The 22,905-nt window shown below is 39.6% G+C and overlaps 1 protein-coding gene across 1 annotated transcript; it reads left to right on the forward strand.

The window, feature by feature from the left end:
* Positions 1-14,026: 14,026 nt before the first annotated feature.
* serp2 (stress-associated endoplasmic reticulum protein family member 2) lies at positions 14,027-22,685 on the forward strand. The gene is made up of 3 exons (XM_067443362.1): positions 14,027-14,304; positions 22,154-22,226; positions 22,322-22,685. The coding sequence occupies exons 1-3, from the start codon at positions 14,221-14,223 to the stop codon at positions 22,360-22,362; spliced, it is 198 nt and encodes a 65-aa protein (XP_067299463.1). The 5' UTR covers positions 14,027-14,220; the 3' UTR covers positions 22,363-22,685.
* Positions 22,686-22,905: the final 220 nt, after the last annotated feature.

The following is a 22,905-nucleotide window of genomic DNA, read 5'->3' on the forward strand; positions in this document are numbered from 1 at the left end:
CACTGCTCTCCCTGCTCTTATCCATGCTAGGCTGCGTGGATAGGCAGGGAGTTCTTCCTCAAAACAGAACCATACCACCAATCTAAACTATATTCTAAATGTCTATCATCCTTTATGATAGTGGTTCTGACAGAAATAACATTATAAACTATAATCACTGGCTTCTGGGAATTAGTCTAGTTCCGGTGGAAGAGTGACCTCTGACCCGACGCATGACATATTGACCAACACCGAAGCGCAAAGAATAGAGCAAGGTAATGATTTAGAAGCCTAAAACAAGGATTTTTAAAGAGTATGTCGGATGAGCTTGAGGTGGTTGCCCAACCCTCTCACCTAAGGCCTTCATTAACCCCCTGGAGTCGTATAGATTACCTTTATGATGGGTGGGCTTTTTGGAGCTTCAAAAACTCAGGCTAGATGGCAATAAAGAACCTTTATTTTTAAGAATGCAATCTAATTTCTTAATATTTCTTCACTGTGTGTTAATAGGCCAGAGGAAAACTGGCACCCCGACTGAGTCTGGTTTCTACCAAGGTTTATTTTTCTCCATCATGCCCCGTCGCCTTTGGCTTGGCTTGCTCAGTTGGGGACACTAAAATTGTCATCTTAGTTTTCGACTAAATATTCAAATAAAATTAATTACTAAATTAACTGTATCAACTATATCACTGATCTGCCATATTGCCGCTATATGATAAACTAAAATAAGCTGATAACATTTTCTCCAGAGCAACTGTACAGCCGAAGCAAATTTTGTTGGAATATTTACCTGTTTAACACTGTGAAGCTGCTTTGAAACAATCATCATTGTAAAAGCGCTATAGAAATCAACTTGACTTGACTTGACATTGTATTGCAGTATGAATCAACAATCTGTTGGGAAATCTTCAATATGCTTACCATTAGAATGTTCCTTTTGTATTGATACATTTTTCTCTGGTTGCGTTGCCTCTCTGCCTTATCAGACAATGGCTTGTAAGGCAGCGTTTTGAGCTCGAAGGCACCTCATGAAACTAATTTCGGACAGACTTCTAAGGCAGTGTAACAGTTTAATATGATCTACAGCAAAATAGACATATTTGCTAAACACATATTTAATTACTAAATTAGTAATTTCTCGTTAGAAATATCATCAGAAGTGACATTTACACACAAACTGACCCTCAAACACAACTTTACGATGCCATCTTTTTCCCCAGCTCAACTGTCACAGAATGGAACACAGTGGGATATCAAAGAGAGCGAAGGATACATATGCTGCTTTCAAATGTCGGTCAGATGAAGGTATCTAAGGAGACACAAAGTGAAGCTAACAATAGATTAGAACGTGCCTTCCTGCCTTCAAATGTGTTCTCCGAAGGCATCACTTTTCCGGTTTTGGACGCAGCCTCTGATTCTGACGGCAGTTTAGTGACACCAAAGCTATAATGTGACTGGTTATCAAGGCCCATTGACCATTTCCAAGGTGATTGTTTCTCCAGTACCAGTACTTGCACTAATATGAAGTATATACAGAGTTAGTATCTTGTTTCAAATATAGCCTGTGATTTTGATGCTTCAAATGGACCGTCTTCTACTAGTAAAACAGTAACTTGTGTTTTTAACAGTTTAGATGAATCATGTTTTACTCAGTTCACAGCACCTGAAATACCTTTAGGTGTACCAGGATTACAAGTGACCGCTGCTCCCCTGTTCAGTGTGTATCAATGATCTCTGGCCTTGTTTGTTTCCTGCAGAGGGACTCCCAGACTAAACATCTGGAGGCACTGAAGCATTCACTCGTCAACCACAGATAAATTCCACTGGTCTGTGACAGCTGCAAAACAAATGCATTAAGGACAAATGAAGGCAGGGCTTGAGGAAACCAGAACTTAGTGTAACATGCACATACACACGTTTTTCTTTTTCTGGGAAAGAGACAAAATACAATATTGACTTCATTATGCACTTATGCTGGAGCAAAATACACTACCCTTCAAACATTTGCGGTTAGTTTTACTTTGTTTTTCTTTGAGGAAAATGTATACTTTTTATTGTGCAAGAATGCAAAAGCCTGAAGCCACATATTAATGTGAGATTTTAATGAACATTTAGGAAGCAAAGAAAAAGAAATACTTCAGATTGCAATATTTTTTGGTCACTCATCAAATAAATAATTTTGTGACATTTTTCATGTGACTCTTGGTACAGATGGACAGAAGTTTCTTGCTTCCATTGAAGCTTAAGATGTGTTCTGGATCATCTCAAATCATGCTGGAGAACACGACCATCAGGTTTAACACAAACTCATGTAGCTTAAGTGCAGCTGTCATTAAAGTATGAGAGAAACAAAAGACAAAAGATTTCAATTAATCTTGTCATTTAGTTTGCAAATACTTTGAATTGCTTTCAAACTTTTGAAGCCTATATTAACTGAATTAGAACTTTTTTAACATCATTTTAACATTAAAATGTGAATATCAAACATAAGGCTTCTGAAGAATGTTTATTTGTTCATCTTTCAGTCATCATTGTTCTGCATTGCATCATATGTTTTGCCCCTACAATAATCTACAGATCTTTGATTGTAAAAACAAAGCAATTATGCATTGTAAGTATTCTGTTATTGTAGCGCTCATTGATTTACCCTTGATTGACTTGTGGGTTTAAGTCTCAGTACTGTACCGACTATGGAAATGTTGTTTGGGGGAGTGAATGAACAGATCTCTCTTCCACTCTCATTACCCACAACTAAGGTGCCCTTGAGCCAATCGCTTCTGGGCGACACAGCAAAAATGGCTGCCCACTGCTCCAATACACACTACTGTGTGTGCACTTGGATGGGTGAAATACAGAGCACAGATTTCGAGTATGGGACACCATACTTGGTTACACTAGACTGGGTAAACCCACCCTGATCTGCCAGTGATTTGATTTCACCCGGCAACTCGAGGAAACCTGTACATTCATTTCTACTGCTTCTGTTACACTTTTGTGGGAACCAATCACAGACTGGATTATCCGCATCTCACACTATTGGTGGGTTTAACGTGATGACGGATAGAGAAGCGATGGGTCGTTGCCTGTTGATCAAGCCTTTTGTGGTCTGATTGGTTGAAGGACTATCCAAATGTGTACAGAGTCATTTGAATAATGCTCGTTTATCACGCCTCTTGTGCAGTAGAAAATACAGAGAAGACTCCCCAGACCAATGTTCAATCTTAAAACATTGAGCTTGGTCTGGTGATAGCCAGGCAATGGTTACACATCAGTTTAAAGGAAAAAATGAAAATTAGTGTGAGATGTTCTAAGTGTTATTGTGGTGTAGACAATGAGTTTAAAGGGATACTTTACCGCTTTTTCAAATTATTAAACTATGTTATTCTCTTAACTAAAACGAGTTGATACATCCCTCTCTCATCTGAGTGACTGCACTTAATCGCGCGGTGATGATCTGATAGCATTTAGCTTAGCCCGCTAAGCCCAGTTCATTCACTATGGTACCAAACAGAGATCAAGTTAGAAGCGACCAAACACCTCCACGTTTTCCCTATTTAACTACAGTTGCACGAATAGTTGAACGATCAAGTATGGTGACACAAAATAAAACGTGACGCTTTTCTGAGCGGATTAAAAAGGAGAACTATAATGTTTGGCGGAATAGCACTTCTGAGAGTACTTCGACTCGGCGCAGTAAAAAGTCCCGGCAGAAACATCCTCCCTCACATCTCCCCCTCCCCCCTACTGACAGAAATGAGAGCGTCAGAGAGATTAAGTGCACGCATTCAAACAAGAGAGGGATGTATCAACTCGTTTTAGTTAAGGGAATAACATAGTTTAATATGAAAAAGTGGTGAAGTATCCCTTTAATGTTTATGTGGCGTTTTATTCATTTTGGTGTTGGGGACTCTTTTAATTAACTGCATTACCTGTTATTGCAGGTTTGGGTTAAATATGCATAGAGACTCCACCCATTGGGGGAAAGCGGAGAAAAGGGGGAAGGGGAGTACCCTCAAGTGCGGTTCTCTGTTCAAGTCGGTGTGTGTATGGCGTGGGTTGTGGCCCACAACAGTCCAAATAAACACTCCTTTTCAATCGCACGTCTCATTATTGCCTGAGAACACTACATTATCTCTTGTTTTTGAAGCCGAAAAAAGGCACATCCATCCATCATTAAAATAATCCATATAGCTTCAGGTGGTTAATAAAGGCCTTCTGAAGCAAAGTATCACAAAAAAAATTGTATGCGAGACGAGTTCCGGCGGAAGAGTGTCCTCTGACCTGCCTCGTGATGTATTGATGGAAGTGAGGATAGAGGATAGAGCAAAACAAAACACCGGTCATAAATTAGAAGTCTAAAACAAGAATTTTTAAAGGGAAATTTTAGAGGAGCTTGAGTTTTTTGCCCAGACCTACTCTCAGCTAAGTTTACGCCTACATCCTACATCATGTGTCAGGTCAGAGTTCACTTTTCCAATTATTTTCCGGAATTAGACTTGTGTACGGACGTTACCAGAATCCAGTGATTATAGTTTATAAAGTTATAAATATGGATATAAAACGCATTGCATCAATTCATTTCAGAAGGCCTTTATTAACCCCCTGGAGTTGTTTGGATTTCTTTTATGATGGATGGATGAATGCACTTTTTGGAGCTTCAAAAACTTAATTCACTCCTATTATAAATCTTGGAATCGTTTAATATAACTCTGATTGTATTTGGCTGAAAGAAGAATGTCATATACACCTAGAATGAATGGCTTGACGGTGAGTAAATCATAGGACAATTATAGGACAATTTTCAGTATTGGGTGAACTATCCCTTTAAGGGAGCAGAAAGGAGGACATTCCTATTGGTTTTTCCAACCTGGCCAAACAGGTCACCTGTAATCTGACTGTCCCTGAGAGGCGGCCCTGGCTCCAAAAACCTGAAACAGCACAGCCTTCCACAAAAAAAGCCATTCAAAGATGTGAAGGGTCTCTGATAGGGCCCTCTTGTTCAGTCTGCTCCTGAGGGACACATCTTCAGTGTCAGATCCACCGGCATAAAGCTGGACAGACAAAGACCTGGGATGTGACTTTTGAGGAGGTGCGTCTGGTTGAACGGAAGTACTTTTCACCATGACCTACATATCTGCTGCAGCTCCGTCTGAGACATGCGTGTCTGTAATTCATGAGCTGCTAGAGGGGGATGGTGCTTTCCTCTGATCATCATCTCAGTGGTTCTCAAGTGCTTTTGCTTTGGTAGACAGATTTTATACAAAATATTGTACAAATGATGTAGAACTGAATCTGAATATTTACATCTGTTTTGTTTCAGTGACAAACATGGTGTCGTGACATTTGAGGTTGCTAGACGTTAGTTGAAAATAGTTGTGAAATAGTTGAAAATAGTTGAAAGTTGTTAAATGTTCTGCGGCAGTTCAGAAATTAATTTTCTACTAAGTGGCACTAAAACATTTATACTCTATCGCATTTAAAAAATAGAGACGGTTGAGACGATGGGAGTGAGGGTGGAGGGTCAAGACGTAGTTGCTGACTCTGAAGTCCAAGGCTTAGCCAGGGTGACTATGGACCAAGGTAGAGGTACAGGGGAGCCCGGTGCAGCCTGAGGGATGATAGTCCATAGTGGAGCCAAGGGAGCTATAAGCCAAGGTGGAAACCAGGGCTTGGAGGCTTGAGGTGGAGCTGAAGTATCCACAGGCAAAGGCAGAGATGATGACTGGGAAACCCCAGGCTGAATTTTTTTAATTTAACTGCGAAAAGATGAGGATTAATCAGAAACCGTAACATCTAATAAAGAATTTGTACAATGACAATACAAATCATGACAAAGAAACTAAACAAGATAGCGAAACTAAACATGACTGTGTTGGCTTGTTTCTATTCTAAGTCTTTGAGCTCTTTTATCGTGACTTGTGATTCACAGGACTTGTGTCCCCATGCATTCTGCATCGGAAGTGCAACACTGTACCAAAGACTGTATATACAGAAAGACAGTGCACTCGTATTACTATGAATAGGTGAAAGAGCAATGCTCAATATGGCGGAACAAGTCGCGCCTTCTAAATAAAAGTAATTGCATCCATGCAACACCTGTTAGAATTTAAAATAAAATGATATAAAATTGATTAAAATAAATCAATAATTGATTGATTTATTATTAAACTTTAATTGATAGAGTCTACGTGGTAAAATGCAACGTCCAGTTTTAAACTTATTGGTTTGATTACCGTGTTATGTCTAGCCTACAGTGTCATTTTTTTTGCACAAAGTTCAATATTACACTTTTTCTAGAAATCCCAAAAAAGAATCCCCCAAACAGAGCTTTTCTGTGAAAAGAACTCGTATACTATCCGGTGTTTTACCTAAACATGTCCAATCTGACAACCATATGCACGCAAGCTCTCTCTCTCGTGCACGGATGATCTGAAAACACCAATAAACAAGCAAGCAGCATTTTATCAATCTCCATTGACTATCGTTTTAACTTATATGGTGGAAAAGGTGACGTTTGCTGGAAGGATCGAGTGAATGATCTGTAACCAAAGTATCTACGGTTGTATTTTGTTATACAAAATAATATTACCCTTTGTCATTAGAAACACTATTTAGTTTTGTATGGTAACGTACTTGGAGTTTCCTATTGTTACTGTACTAGCATCTTGCGTCATGCGTCTCTAAGAAACATTCAATTTTATCAGAAATTGTTTAAACAGCTAGTCAATAAGTGGATAAATTGCTTACTGCTTGCAGGAATAGTTGCCCCTTTCTTTAGTTTGAGTGAGGCTTGCTTGAAATGGGCCGAACAAACAAACGATTTGTTGCGGTATCCGATTATAATACACCTCAACCATGTGTCATGAGAGCCGTTTTTGCTATCTTCGAGTGTCTTTGTTTACCATCAGTAGATTCGGCTTGTTGGACAGATGCAAATGTTGGGGGCGTGCATATAAATGATCCCCAACGCTTAGGTCATGGTTGGGTTTATGTTGAGAAGCACTTTTTTTTCTGTTGAGTTTTTGATTTACGAGATTTACGGCAATGATGTTTGAGACTCACAGTATGTGATGTCCATGTACTGAACTCTCATTATTTCACTATGGCAAGGTTAATTCATTTTTCCATTCTAGGGCACCTTTAAGAGTACGACATAATTTAAAACTGTAAAGGGTCTGTTTATTTATGTACACTTACAATAATTGTGCTTTTGTAAAATAAAGAAATAAAACAATATGCTGCTTTCTGCCGCATGGTTGTGGAGCGTGTCACAAAATTAATCGAAACAGAGTAACATGAACTCTTCTTTTGGGTTGATTGTCTCTTGTTTTTCAGCTCTTTTTCCTGTTGTGGTGGTTAGTAAACAGCACTCCCACTTCTGGATTGGAGTGTGGATCTCCTGTGATTGACTGTATTCGTCGTCTGACTATATGCATTGAACCGTAACATCCATAGGATTTAAATAAATATATACCTTTACACCCTGAGTAATATCCACCATTCATTTAAATACTATATCCATATGATTCTATATCAATTATGACTCAAGCAATCCATGTGAAGACACTGTCTTCCCCACAAAGATTTTGTTAGAGCATAATTGGACGAGTAATTTAGGGGTAAACAGATCTGAATCTAGGTCAGACATTTCCTCTCCTCTTTTGGCTCAGGGATTTAAAATGCGGCTGCATTGGCACTGAACCTCAGGACAATGGATAAAGACTTTTATGTTTCTCCTGAGAGTTAATATTTCAAAGCACACATAAAGGAACGTCTTATAGTACATTGTTCTGGCACCTGACACAGAGGGACATTGTGCCGAGGACACATGAGGAGGAGGGAAAAGAGGATGCCCACTAGGCAGCCAGTTGCGAATTAGGTGAATACAGAGAGTGAATGTGCCAATTTGTATGTATAAAAGTGTGTGAGGGAAAGAGAAACCCTTGTGGTAGACAAAAAGAAATAGGATTTGAAGCTCAAACAGAGGAAATAAAAAGGCTGTTGAGGTGACATCTAGGTTAAAGGTTTGACTTCCTTAACCTTTTTGCTATCGTCCCATAACAGGCCTCACTAAGTCCTCTTTTCTTGACTATTTAACCATCACTGGCCGAAAATCAGAACCACAATGCATCTTCTGTCCTTAAAATCAAATGAAAAGACTTCTTATGAATGCTGCCTGCTCTGTGTGATCAAATTTCTGGTTTATGTGTGTGCTATTTACAAGCAGTGTTTATGTTTTATGTATCAGTTTCGTTATTAGTATGCATCTCAGTTCTCCTGTGTTGTGGTATGTGCTATGGTCATATTAGAAGGTAAAGCATGAGTGGAATGCAGAAAGTCAATGCTGTGCTGCTGTAAAAAAAAAAAAACATGGTTGTTACGCAGCATGCCCTTGAGTACATTTGGGATCTGGAACATGTAACACAAAGGGCTTCATCCCTCAAAATAATCATAGTCCGAGGCTAAAAAATAAATGGCTAATGCTGATGAATATTTATTGTATTAAAATGGTGTTTATGCTAGCAAATAAAAGAGATAAAGCAAATATATATGCGTCACATCCCAAAAGAATGTCAGCTACAATATTGCACAGCTATTTGCACAATGTTGCATTTTTCATGGCTGGATTATTCTTGGACACAGCAGAAATGGAAAGTGCACTGTGGACCCACATCTCAACATGCGTTGTAATGTGAAATGTGAACCCAGAGAACGCCTGAGCTCTGCTGTGGCATTGAAGGTGTGCGCTGCTGTGCACAACCCCCTTGATGCAGTTGCTAAGCAACCGCTTTATCGTCTTGTAGGACCTGTGCCGATTGCTGAGGCAACCTCGTATCTGACTAACTGGCACCAACTCAAAAATACAGCAAAATAAGGCATTATTCACCTTGACAGTTGTGGGGAAACTCAGTGGGATAGCACTGTATTCCCTAAGGAATTAGAAAGACACGGAGAAGTCCACTGCAACTTAAAGTTGCTTGGGAATAATACTTTAGAAGGTGTTGAAGGAAATCCCTGCTGGGAAATCCACCTTAAGATGGTAGCTGGGTTTTGGAACATGGAGCTTGTCCAAGCTAAATCAGCAACAAACCAGCTTGTTATCAGATCAGTTAAATGTGATTTTTTTGCAACATTTCTGGTAAAAAAGCAAACTACATGCTTAGAACAGTAAATAACCTGCTTGGACCCACTTATAACAATCGGACAAAAACTAGCTTGGACCATCCTAAAAACAGTGTCTGACCATTTTTGTGTGTGTGTGTGTGGGGGGGGGGGGGGGGGGGCTAGTGCCCATATTGGACCAGTGAATTACCATCCTAGATACTAGCTTTACGCTTGGTCCAGCTAGTGGCTGTCTTGGACCTGCCAATAACATTTTCAGCTAGTGACCATCCTGGACCTAATGGCCATTCTGGAACAACTATGACCTGCCCAATCCACCTAGTAACCATCTTGGCCACCTAATGACATATTGAGGAACAGCTATGTCCAGCTTGATCCACCTAGTGACCATCTTAGACCAGCTAATGACCATTCTGGAACAACTATGTCCAGCTTGATCCAGCTAGTGACCATCTTGACCAGCTAATGACCATTCTGGAACAACTATGTCCAGCTTGATCCAGCTAGTGACCATCTTAGACCAGCTAATGACCATTCTGGAACAACTATGACCAGCTTGATCCAGCTAGTGACCATCTTGACCAGCTAATGACCATTCAGGAACAGCTATGTCCAGCTTGATCCAGCTAGTGACCATCTTGGCCAGCTAATGACCATTCTGGAACAACTATGTCCAGCTTGGTCCAGCTAGTGACCATCTTAGACCAGCTAATGACCATTCTGGAACAACTATGACCAGCTTGATCCAGCTAGTGATCATCTTGGCCAGCTAATGGCCATTCAGGAACAACTATGTCCAGCTAGTGACCATCTTGGACCAGCTAATGACCATTCTGTAACAACTATGACCAGCTTGATCCAGCTAGTGACCATCTTGACCAGCTAATGACCATTCAGGAACAACTATGACCAGCCCAATCCAGCTAGTAACCATCTTGGCCAGTTAATGTCCATTCTGGAACAACTATGACCAGCTTAATCCAGCTAGTGACCATATTGGACCAGCTAATCAATCAATAAACTTTATTTCTATAGCGCTTTTACAATTACGATTGTCTCAAAGCAGCTTCACAGTGTTAAACAGGACAATATTAGCCTAGAAATCTAGACGCACCATAGCGGCAGCAAATTTAATTTGCCCGCAAGTGTCGTCTAGGAACTCTCAATACCCTTCTGAGCTGTATTCCTCTCAATCTGGACGGGCCAATCACATCGTGTATAGAGTCGGCGGGCGGGGCCATAATGACGACGGCCGAGTTGCGTTTGCGTGCTTCTAGTAAACACAGAAACTGGCAAACGGCGGCGGTCTTTCGAATCAGCTTTGACTGCGATTCTGGAAGACTTGGAGTTAAGCTTTTCTCTGAGAAAAGAACAAAGAACGGCACTGAAGTCATTCTTAAAAAGGGAAGATGTGTTCGGAGTTTAGCCGACTGGATACGGTGAATGTTTAATCTATCAACAAGCTCAGTTTCACATTCGTTGCTCTGGTTGGTTGTAGCGCTGTCCTATTGTGTGCAGAGGGAGTTTGAAAGACAACCGTTTATCCCGCCCCTCGGATTGAGCCCTGTCTATGGTGAGTTTCCAGACCAAACATCTTGATGTGGGTCTGGCTTGTCAGGCTAGGACAATATTGCAACAAAATTAGATTTGGCTGTACAGTCGTTCTAGAGAAAACAGTGATGTTATCCGATAAATTTTAATTTATCATATAGCGAAAATGTTGGCAGATCAGTATTATAGTTTATAGAATGAAATAAGACCGTATTAATTAATTAATTTTATTTGTATATTTAGTTGAACAACTTAGATCATGATTTTAGTGTCCCCAAGGAACCAAAACCATGGTTGGTTCATCAGGGCATGATGGAGAAAAATAAACCTTGGGAGAAACCAAACTCAGTCGTGGTGCTAGTTCTCCTCTGGCCTATTAACACACAGTGTATGCTTATTATTCTGGTAACCTTACAGGTCAGAAATCATATTAGATCATTATATTTCTGGGTATATGTCTAGCTAATGACCATTCAGGAACAACTATGACCAGCTTGATCCAGCTAGTGACCATCTTGACCAGCTAATGACCATTCAGGAACAACTATGTCCAGCTTGATCCAGATAGTGACCATCTTGGCCAGCTAATGATGTAGGTGCCTCATTAGCGACTGTTTCTATGGGCCGTTATATGTTAGCCGCCTGCCATTTTCAAACGGTCAAAGCTGCTTGTGAACGCTTATTGTAAACATTCAAATGTTGCCTTTGTGTCGGCAACCGTAGATATATGCATCAATGTATGAATATCTATATCTGCAATAGACTGAAGCAGATGATTTTATAGGGTTTAGTTTATCATAAATAGTAGATAATTATAGCCTAGAAGGCACCCTAGACGCACCCTTGCGGTAACAAATCAAATCTGCCGCGGAAAAAACTTCTGAGCTGGAAAAAACAAACTCTGGTCGGGCCAATCACATTGTGGATAGAGTCGGTGGGCGGGGCTTAACATAATGACTGCAGAGTTGGGTTTGCGTGCTTCTAGTAAACGCAGAAACTGGTGAACGGCGGTCTTTCGAATCAGCTTTGACCGCGACTCTGGAAGACTTGGAGTTAAGCTTTTCTCTGAGAAAAGAACAAAGAACGGCACTGAAGTCATTCTTAAAAAGGGAAGATGTGTTCGGAGTTTTGCCGACCGGATACGGCGAAAGTTTAAACAGTCAACAAGCTCTGTTTCACCTTCGTTGCTCTGGTTGGTGTAGCGCTATCCTATCGCGTGCAGAGGGAGTTTGAAAGACAACCGTTTATCCCGCCCCTCAGATTGAGCCCTGTCTATGGTGAGTTTCCAAACCAAACCTCTTGATGTGGGTCTGGCTTGTCAGGCTAAGATAATTCTACATATGCTAAAAATATTGGTTAAAGATCTTAATATCATTATATTGATCATCAGAGAACTCCACAGACTTTTAATGAAAGCAGTGAACTCATTAAAAACAAGTTAATTGGAAAGAAATCAACCATCAACCAATCCGCCATTAAAATTAATAAATTATACAAAATAGTAATAAATTGGTAATGTCTTTACTAAACATCAATAGCCTGTTTATTTCAAACCATGTTTTAAGTAATTATCATAAATGATTGCCCACTCTCACGCATTTGGTGCATGACACTTTCAGGTTCCGTCTCAAATTTAAAAAGCCAATGGTTTTATTTTTATTATATATTTTGACATCATACGCCATTCGGTCTGTGCAGCACCACATTAAGTCAAACACATGTATTGACAAGGTATGGGTTTTAATTAAACCAATGATGGCCTGCTGCAACCTGCTGCTCTGTTCCGATCACATTTTCCCCCCACCGTGCAAGGCCACAGTATATAAGCTGCTGACCCCCACCTGCACGACGATCACCAAAGATGTTTAGGCGGCATTGTGAAACATAGTATTTTTTTCACACAAAGCAGATTTACACATCTAAAATATCTATAATTCATTTGAGTTATTAAAGGTCCACTGAAGTGCCTTGAAACGCGCCGCATTATTCAATGTGTTGACGTGATTTCCCCTGAAACGGCCCTAGCTGTTTGCAGCTCCTCCCCCTTTTTGAAACAGCCAATAGCTTTTCGTTAATACACAGTTTGACTAGAGCCTTTCTGTTTGGTAAAGCCAGTTTCCTCTAACCGTTTATCATCATGATCTCCTCCATATTGCTTTGAAATGCAGCATTCTATGCAGAATTCAAATGGGTCGATATGTTTGTTGTCTATGTTTTGCATATGATCCGGACTGCACTCTTGTGTCTGCAGTCTAACTGTGTGTGTGTGTGTGTGTGTGTGTGTGTGTGTGTGTGTGTGTGTGTGTGTGTGTGTGTGTGTGTGTGTGTGTGTGTGTGTGTGTGTGTGTGTGTGTGCGCGCTGCTGCGATGCTTGAAACTAACGTGAAAACAGACTTAATTCGCCTCAAATGATATACTATCACATATATAGTGTGCCATGTGCCTTTCACCATGTAGAAATTTGTAAATGTGTGTTAACAAATGACCGATTTCAGCCGCAGCTTCAGCAGTGTAGGGGGCGGGCTTTAGATTCTAGACAGCATTTGATTGGACAGAAGATTTGATGAGAAGGTGAAGTCTGCGATGATGTCACCAAAATCTGAGATTCGTTTTAACGGAAGGGGGAGACTGTAAGTTTGGGTTATATCTCCTAAATGCAAATTTTGTCATTGTTTTGGAACATACCAGCTTATTCATAACTTTAAGGCTAACACAGTCGACTCATACTAAAAGCTAAACAACTTCAATTTCGATTTCAGTGGGCCTTTAAAGCCACAATATGTAATTTTTCGCCTTTAGAGGTTGCTTATTCAGAAAAAAGGCGTATGACACTGAGACGTCCGTTTCCGCTTCTACGGCTCATGCGTATGTGGGGTAACACAGCACTGTTTGATCAAATTAAACACATTTGAGTGTGTTAAAAGTTATAATGATACTCTGTGCATTTGTTTTGTGGCTACTATGAGACACTTGCACATTGAAGTAAAAAGGATTGATCTTAGACATTGTAAAACATCGTACTCGCAGTGACCATCTTGGACCTGCCAATAGCTTGGACCAGCAGTGAGCATCTTGGATCAGCGTTCTTGTACACTATATGACTGGATAAGATCAGCTAATAAACAGCTGGAACTACCATGTTCCAAAACAAATACCAGTTTCAACTGGATTTCCCAGCAGGGAATAAGGTGTTTATTTAGTTTCCATATTATTATTGTTATTAGTATTATAAAGTATTATTTGTATTATTATTATTATTATTATTCTATTATTGTGGTGTGATAAATCAAGGGTTTAAGTTTACTTGTGAATAAATAAATAAAAATATATATATATCTACGAAAAATAGAAATATATGCAGTATAATGGAGCTGGGAGATGGAGCTGAGCTAAAGAGCGAGCGCGTCCCTCTAGACGTTATTAGGCTACATGGAGGCGCACTTCCGTCCCGCATAAATCGGTTTAGGGGAGCAGGTGCAGGGAAGGGGACTGAAGCATCACCCTAGATAAAGCAATATATTTGATTTACTGTAGCGTTTAATTCATACATATACGCTGGGTCGGAAGATGGTAGCAAAACAAAGGATCCGTATGGCAAACGAGAAGCACAGTAAAAACATCACTCAGAGGGGGAACGTGGCGAAGACCCTGGTAAGACTGACATTGTCGCCTGTAGAAATGCAAAAGAATGACGCTCGTGTCATTTATGTGTGGATTTCGTTTTAATGTGCGTGATTTGGGGATATCGTGAGGCCATCGGTTTTATTGATGGTGTTTTATTCACACATCATATATGAGTCGAGTGCAAGTTTAATTCTTCACCTAATTCTTTTTTTAGTATCGGGGATCATCTTAAATTAGCCTCAAATCGCATGTATCGTAAACGTGCTTTTGTTTTACATAATCGCAATCTGCCCAATAAGCTTTACTGAGTCAATAAGCATGATTTAGTTAACGTTGACGCCTGTGTTGTTGCCATGGCCACAGTTGTACAAAAACTGATGACAGATGCACATAACTAATCTGACCATTGGTGACCCTCCCTTGTAAAGATGCAGTTTAACTGGGTCACTCACAACATCTGCCATAGGCATCAGTGAAATGATTTTGCCCTGTATGGCAAGCTGCAATTGTATTTACTGTGAGAATGTGGCAAGGGTTAATGCATGATGAAGATCCATATGATGAAGCATGTTAAAGGGATAGTTCACCCAAAAGTGAAAAGGTGATGTTTATCTGCTTACCCCCAGGGCATCCAAGATAAAGGTGACTTTGTTTCTTCAGTAGAACACAAATTAAGATTCTAAACTCCAACCGTTGCAGTCTGTCAGTTGTATAATGCATGTGAATGGTAACAAAATCTATGAAAGTAACAAAAACATGCACAGACGTATCCAAATTAAACCCTGTGGCACGTGACAACACATTGATGTCTTAAGACACGAAACGATCGCTTTGTGCAAGAAACCGAACTGTATGATTTTTATTTTTTACCTTTAATACACCACTATGTCCAAAACTGTCCAACAGCCTTGAACGCACCGGAAGTGATCGCATAGTGGTGACCATAAGCATCAAATTTTCATTTTTGGATGAACTATCTCATTAATGAGTATTTTGGTCAGTAAGACAGGAATATTAACATCCAACATGTCTATGTGGATCCGTTCTGATTTTGCAGAATTTGGTATTTTGACATCTTTTTTATGTATGGGTTTGTTTAAGCACAAAATAACAGACGTATGTGTTCATATATGTATGAATATATCAGCACTATGGGTGATCAGGCTTTCTGTTCTGCCGCTCCTCGGATTTGGAATGCCCTACCCGACCATCTGAGGGCACCTCAAGCTCTTGAGACTTTTAAAAAAGGACTTTTTTCTAGGCTAGAGCTTATGTCTTTTAGATATTAAATCTATTAGTATTTTCTAATTTTTTAAATGAACTTAACTGTAGCACTTTGAGAATTGTTCCAAATGTAAAGTGCAATACAAATACAATTTATTATTATTTATTTATTTTATATATATATATATATATATATATATATATATATATATATATATATATATATATATATATATATATATATACAATGATATGAGAAAGTATCCAATCATATGCAAAATCTAAAGTTAAGTGGTGTTTTCCCACGTTTTGAAGCCTTGCCAATTAAACGTTTTATTTTCGTGCTTATGCACTGTTTTGCATTGACCGAGCGCACTAAACGTCTGTCAAACACGTGATTACTGGACAGTCTTACTGCGCTAATACTGTCAAATACACACAATATTATTACTATACTGTACTATTATACTGTACTGTACTGTACTGTACTATAATACTATTACACAATACTATACTATATGTCTAAAGTGAAAATAAAATTGCATGCGTCTGTATATGAGATGTGAGCAGGTCTTCAATTGACAGCAGTGCAGCCTACTGAACACGCTGTCCTTAAAGGGACAGTTCACCTCTAAAATTATGTTAATAAAAATCAAAGCAAAAGACCTCTAACACAGTAGCGTTTAATCAATGTTGTATATTGAAGACTATGTAGTTTTAATTTTAGCCTACATTTATTCATTCAATTTCATACTTAAAATTGTTGCTCATGCTACTGTACATCTCTGAGCTGCCTGTATATATATATATATATATATATATATATATATATATATATATATATATATATATATTTTTACCCATTTCAAATTTATACCCATTTCAATTATTTATTTTTACCAGTGAAACCAATATAACATCTCAACATTCACAAATATACATTTCTGACATTCAAAAACCAAACAAAAACAAATCAGTGACCAATATAGCCACCTTTCTTTGCAAGGACACTCAAAAGCCTGCCATCCATGGATTCTGTCAGTGTTTTGATCTGTTCACCATCAACATTGTGTGCAGCAGCAACCACAGCCTCCCAGACACTGTTCAGAGAGGTGTACTGTTTTCCCTCCTTGTAAATCGCACATTTGATGATGGACCACAGGTTCTCAATGGGGTTCAGATCAGGTGAACAAGGAGGCCATAGCATTCGATTTTCTTCTTTTATACCCTTTCTTGCCAGCCACGCTGTGGAGTACTTGGACGCGTGTGATGGAGCATTGTCCTGCATGAAAATCATGTTTTTCTTGAAGGATGCAGACTTCTTCCTGTACCACTGCTTGAAGAAGGTGTCTTCCAGAAACTGGCAGTAGGACTGGGAGTTGAGCTTGACTCCATCCTCAACTCGAAAAGGCCCCACAAGCTTATCTTTGATGAAACCAGCCCAAACCAGTACTCCACCTCCACCTTGCTGGCGTCTGAGTCGGACTGGAGCTCTCTGCCCTTTACCAATCCAGCCACGGGCCCATCCATCTGGCCCATCAAGACTCACTCTCATTTCATCAGTCCATAAAACCTTAGAAAAATCAGTCTTGAGATATTTCTTGGCCCAGTCTTGACGTTTCAGCTTGTGTGTCTTGTTCAGTGGTGGTCGACTTTCTGCCTTTCTTACCTTGGCCATGTCTCTGAGTATTGCACACCTTGTGCTTTTGGGCACTCCAGTGATGTTGCAGCTCTGAAATATGGCCAAACTGGTGGCAAGTGGCATCTTGGCAGCTGCACGCTTGACTTTTCTCAGTTCACGGGCAGTTATTTTGCGCCTTGGTTTTTCCACACGCTTCTTGCGACCCTGTTGACTATTTTGAATGAAACGCTTGATTGTTTGATGATCACGCTTCAGAAGCTTGGCTATTTTAAGACTGCTGCATCCCTCTGCAATATATCTCACTATTTTTGACTTTTCTGAGCCTGTCAAGTCCTTCTTTTGACCCATTTTGCCAAAGGAAAGGAAGTTGCCTAATAATTATGCACACCTGATATAGGGTGTTGATGTCATTTGACCACACCCCTTCTCATTACAGAGATGCACATCACCTAATATGCTTAATTGGTAGTAGGCTTTCCAGCCTATACAGCTTGGAGTAAGACAACATGCATAACGAGGATGATGTGGTCAAAATACTCATTTGCCTAATAATTCTGCACTCCCTGTATATATTCAGTGCCTTGCGAAAGTTTTCGGCCCCTTGAACTTTGGGACCTTTTGCCACATTTCAGGCTTCAAACACAATGATATGAAACTGTAATTTTTTTAATTCAAGTGGGACACAATCATGAAGTGGAACGAAATGTATTGGATATTTCAAACTTTTTTTACAAATCAAAAACTGAAAAATTGTGCGTGCAAAATTATTCGGCCCCCTTAAGTTAATACTTTGTAGCGCCACCTTTTGCTGCGATTACAGCTGTAAGTCGCTTTGGGGTATGTCTCTATCAGTTTTGCACATCGAGAGACTGAAATTTTTGCCCATTCCTCCTTGCAGAACAGCTCGAGCTCAGTGAGGTTGGATGGAGAGCGTTTGTGAACAGCAGTTTTCAGTTCTTTCCACAGATTCTCGATTGGATTCAGGTCTGGACTTTGACTTGGCCATTCTAACAGCTGGATATGTTTATTATTGAACCATTTCATTGTAGATTTTGCTTTATGTTTTGGATCATTGTCTTGTTGGAGGACAAATCTCCGTCCCAGTCTCAGGTCTTTTGCAGACTCCATCAGGTTTTCTTCCAGAATGGTCCTGTATTTGGCTCCATCCATCTTCCCATTAACTATAACCATCTTCCCTGTCCCTGCTGAAGAAAAGCAGCCCCAAACCATGATGCTGCCACCACCATGTTTGACAGTGGGGATGGTGTGTTCAGGGTGATGAGCTGTGTTGCTTTTATGCCAAACATAACGTTTTGCATTGTTGCTAAAAAGTTCAATTTTGGTTTCATCTGACCAGAGCACCTTCTTCCACATGTTTGGTGTGTCTCCCAGGTGGCTTGTGGCAAACTTTAAACGACACTTTTTATGGATATCTTTAAGAAATGGCTTTCTTCTTCCATATCGGCCAGATTTGTGCAGTATACGACTGATTGTTGTCCTATGGACAGTCTCCCACCTCAGCTGTAGATCTCTGCAGTTCTTTCAGAGTGATCATGGGCCTCTTGGCTGCATCCCTGATCAGTCTTCTCCTTGTATGAGCTGAAAGTTTAGAGGGACGGCCAGGTCTTGGTAGATTTGCAGTGGTCTGATACTCCTTCCATTTCAATATTATCACTTGCACAGTGCTCCTTGGGATGTTTAAAGCTTGGGAAATCTTTTTGTATCCAAATCCGGCTTTAAACTTCTCCACAACAGTATCTCGGACCTGCCTGGTGTGTTCCTTTAAATGATCATTTATTTATAAATGTATTATATGTATTATAATGTATTTGTATATATATATATATATATATATATATATATATATATATATGTGTGTGTGTATATATATATATATATATATATATATATATATATATGTGTGTGTGTATATATATATATATATATATATATATATATATATAATTATGCTTGGCCCTGTGGATGGGAAATTTTGTTTTAAAAAACAAAAGGATGGAAGCGTCGACAAGAGCATGGTAGTGTGCAAGCTTTACAACAAGGAATTTGCGTATCACCACAACACATCGAGCCTCAAATATCACAAATATGCTTTTGCTATACTTAATGGCAAACATTGCACTGGTCTGCTGGACTGAAATAAATAAACAATATTTTGTTGATTAAGCTTATGTATTCAGTCATTATTCAATGGTATTCTAAAAATCCATGTGAAAAATTATTTCTCACTGTTCTCAGGTCAAATATTTATATGCATTTAAAATGTGATTAATTTCGATTAATTAATTACAAAGCCTCTAATTAATTAGATCATTTTTTTAATCGAGTCCCGGCCCTTATATCTGTATATATATATATATATATATATATATATATATATATATATATATATATATATATATATATATATATATATATATATATATATATATGGCGCACACTTACCTAAAGGATTATTAGGAACACGATACTAATACTGTGTTTGAACCCCTTTCGCCTTCAGAACTGCCTTAATTCTACGTGGCATTGATTCAACAAGGTGCTGAAAGCATTCTTTAGAAATGTTGGCCTATATTGATAGGATAGCATCTTGCAGTTGATGGAGATTTGTGGGATGCACATCCAGGGCATGAAGCTCTCGTTCCACCACTTCCCAAACATGCTCTATTGGGTTGAGATCTGGTGACTTTGGGGGCCATTTTAGTACAGTGAACTCATGTTCAAGAAACCAATTTGAAATGATTCAAGCTTTGTGTCATGGTGCATTATCCTGCTGGAAGAAGATGGGTACATGGTGGTCAGGTAGGCCGTGGCATTTAAACAATTCCCAATTGGCAATAAGGGGCCTAAAGTGTTCCAAGAAAACATCCCCACACCATTACACCACCACCACCAGCATGCACAGTGGTAACAAGGCATGATTGATCCATGTTCTCATTCTGTTTATGCCAAATTCTGACCATCTGAATGTGTCAACAGAAATTGAGACTCATCAGACCAGGCAACATTTTTCCAGTCTTCAACTGTCCAATTTTGGTGAGCTTCTGCAAATTGTAGCCTCTTTTACGTATTTGTAGTGGAGATGAGTGGTACCGGTGGGGTCTTCTGCTGTTGTAGCCCATCTGCCTCAAGGTTGTGCGTGTTGTGGCTTCACAAATGCTTTGCTGCATACCTCGGTTGTAACGAGTGGTTATATCAGTCAAAGTTGTTCTTCTATCAGCTTGAATCAGTCACCCCATTCTCCTCTGACCTCTAGCATCAAGGCATTTTCGCCCACATGACTGCCGCATACTGGATGTTTTTCTCTTTTCACACCATTCTTTGTAAATCCTAGAAATGGTTGTGTGTGAAAATCCCAGTAACTGAGCAGATTGTGAAATACTCAGACTGGCCCGTCTGGCACCACCAACCATGCCACGCTCAAAATTGCTTAAATCACCTTTCTTTCCCAAACTGACATTCAGTGTGGAGTTCAGGAGAAACAAGTCTTTGTGGTGTATCAAGAGCTTTGGTATCCTGGATAATGTCAGCAATACCTCCACGAAGGACGAACCGCATTCAATAGGAGTAACTGTCGACACAATAGGAAGCTGCCTGAAAGAGATGTCCAGGTTCTAACATGGATTTTATCCACACAAAAAAGTCCACAGCTGCCATCTAACTGCAGAATTAACCTCAACTCTCCTGTTTCCACCAAAACTGCTTGTCTGGAGCTCCACAGAGTCAATATTCATGGTCAGGCTGCTAAAAACCTTTGGTCACTCGTGCCAATGCCAAATGTCGGTTTCATTGGTGCCAACAGTGCAAATCTTGGGCTGTACACAATGCGAAACACGTACTAATCTCTGATGAGTCCACCTTCACTGTCTTTCCTACATCTGCAGGAATTACTGCGGAGAAGGTCCAAAGAGGCTTAACACCTGGGGACTGTTGTTCAAAAATCAGATTGGATTAAATCTTGAAAATGGATTGTTCAAAAGAAATAAAAAAGGATTCTGAAATCAGATCACAAAATCCAATCCTGGTTTTGATCTGGATCAAATCAGTTGATCTGTGCTGTTTAAAAATCAGTTAAACAGTGCTGTTTAAAACTTTCTGACCCCCACAAAAAAAAGCATTGCATGCATCCCTCACAGACCCACAGTATAAGACCCAGATCGGATAAGGGTGATCCAAATCCAGTTTTGCTTTGAAAAACGACAGAAAAGTAAGTTGGATTACCTCATCTTGGATAGCAAAAACATGGGATTTCCAAATCCAGATCATTCTGATCCAGATTCAACTTTTTGAACAATTGGTTCTGCTCAGAGTGAAACATGTTGGTAGATCAGTGATGATTTGGGATGCAATATCAAGGCCCTCCCTAATGCGCTTGATGGGCAAGCAATACCAAGGACAACCGAACCATCCTGGAGGACCATGTGCACCTAATGGTTCAAAGATTGTACCCTGAAGGGATTGACACATGATAGAATGCTTTGATGAACATGCAAGTGAAGTTGACCATCTCCTATGGCCTGCACAGTCACCAGATCTAAATATTATTCAGCCACTTTGGGGTATTTTGGAGGAGCGAGTCAGGAAACGTTTTCCTGGCCAGTGTTCATGGCTCAAAACCCCCCTGGCCACTCTGAAGGACTTGTGTCCGTCATTCCCAAGGCGGGGTCCTACACCATACTAGTAAATTATTGTGGTCTAAAACCAGGTGTTTCAGTTTCATTGTTCAATCTCTTTATTAAAATGGCTTTATCAGATAAAATGTCTATTTGGTATATCATGATGCACAAAAATAATTTTGTGTATGGACAAATACAACCTAGGAAAAAGTCTTGAGGCATTTCTTATCTTTTTGTTACTGTGACACTATGTAGACATTTGTGTCACATGTAAACAGGTTCATCTGCAGAAATTCCAGACCACAGGGGTATTGTGCTTTGTTTATGAAATATACATTTTTTTATTTATGAAACACTTGGGTTTTCACTGTTTCAGCGACCGCAGGAGGAGAAATATCCGGTGGGGCCATGGCTTTTGGCACTCTTTGTATTTGTTGTTTGTGGATCAGGTAATATCAAAGTTTGCCTTTTTTTTAGATTAAATGCTCTGATTCTTGTTTATATAATAATCTGATTCTGTCATTTTTCTTTCCTGTTTTTTTAGCCATTTTTCAGATTATTCAAAGTATCCGAATGGGAATGTGAGTGTTCTTCACATACCCTGCCCTACATCTGAATGAGATTTTCTGGGAGATTGGATACAATCTAAAGGAAGACTGGAAGGTCGAAATCCTGCGGAGGGTTGTATGCTTGAGCTGGATCTAGTGTACAAAACTACATTGACATTGTCACACATGTTTACAGTGTCCCTGGATGAAGGGAACACATGCTTTTCTACAGAACCATCGTTGTTGTTGACATCATGTTTGTCGTATTTATTTGTGATTGATGATTTCCATGATCTATTTCTCTATTTAACCGTGTTTGCGTGAGCCTTTTTCAAATAAACGTCAAACACATTTGGATAATGCCTCACATACGGTTTGCTGTTTCAAAAGCAGTTCATGAATACGACAGTAGATTATGTAAAAATGTACAATTAGCAGTCAGCACATGCTTGTACAGATTACAGACAACCCCACTGGACCAGGGACATTTATGAAAGGGATAGTTCATCCAAAAAAAACAAGTCTACTTATTCACCCTCAAGTTTTTCCAAACCGGAGTCTCTTTCTTTCTTCTGTTGCC

This window comes from Pseudorasbora parva, chromosome 5 (genome assembly GCF_024679245.1).
Source record: "Pseudorasbora parva isolate DD20220531a chromosome 5, ASM2467924v1, whole genome shotgun sequence".
NCBI classification, from domain to species: domain Eukaryota; kingdom Metazoa; phylum Chordata; class Actinopteri; order Cypriniformes; family Gobionidae; genus Pseudorasbora; species Pseudorasbora parva.

What these genes read in the sequence shown, in the direction of transcription:
- serp2 (XM_067443362.1), top strand. Translation starts at nt 14,221, where the DNA reads ATGGTAGCAAAACAAAGGATCCGTATGGCAAACGAGAAGCACAGTAAA. An exon ending in GGAACGTGGCGAAGACCCTG is followed by an intron (nt 14,305 to 22,153) that starts GTAAGACTGACA and finishes TCACTGTTTCAG; the next exon opens with CGACCGCAGGAGGAGAAATA. An exon ending in ATTTGTTGTTTGTGGATCAG is followed by an intron (nt 22,227 to 22,321) that starts GTAATATCAAAG and finishes CTGTTTTTTTAG; the next exon opens with CCATTTTTCAGATTATTCAA.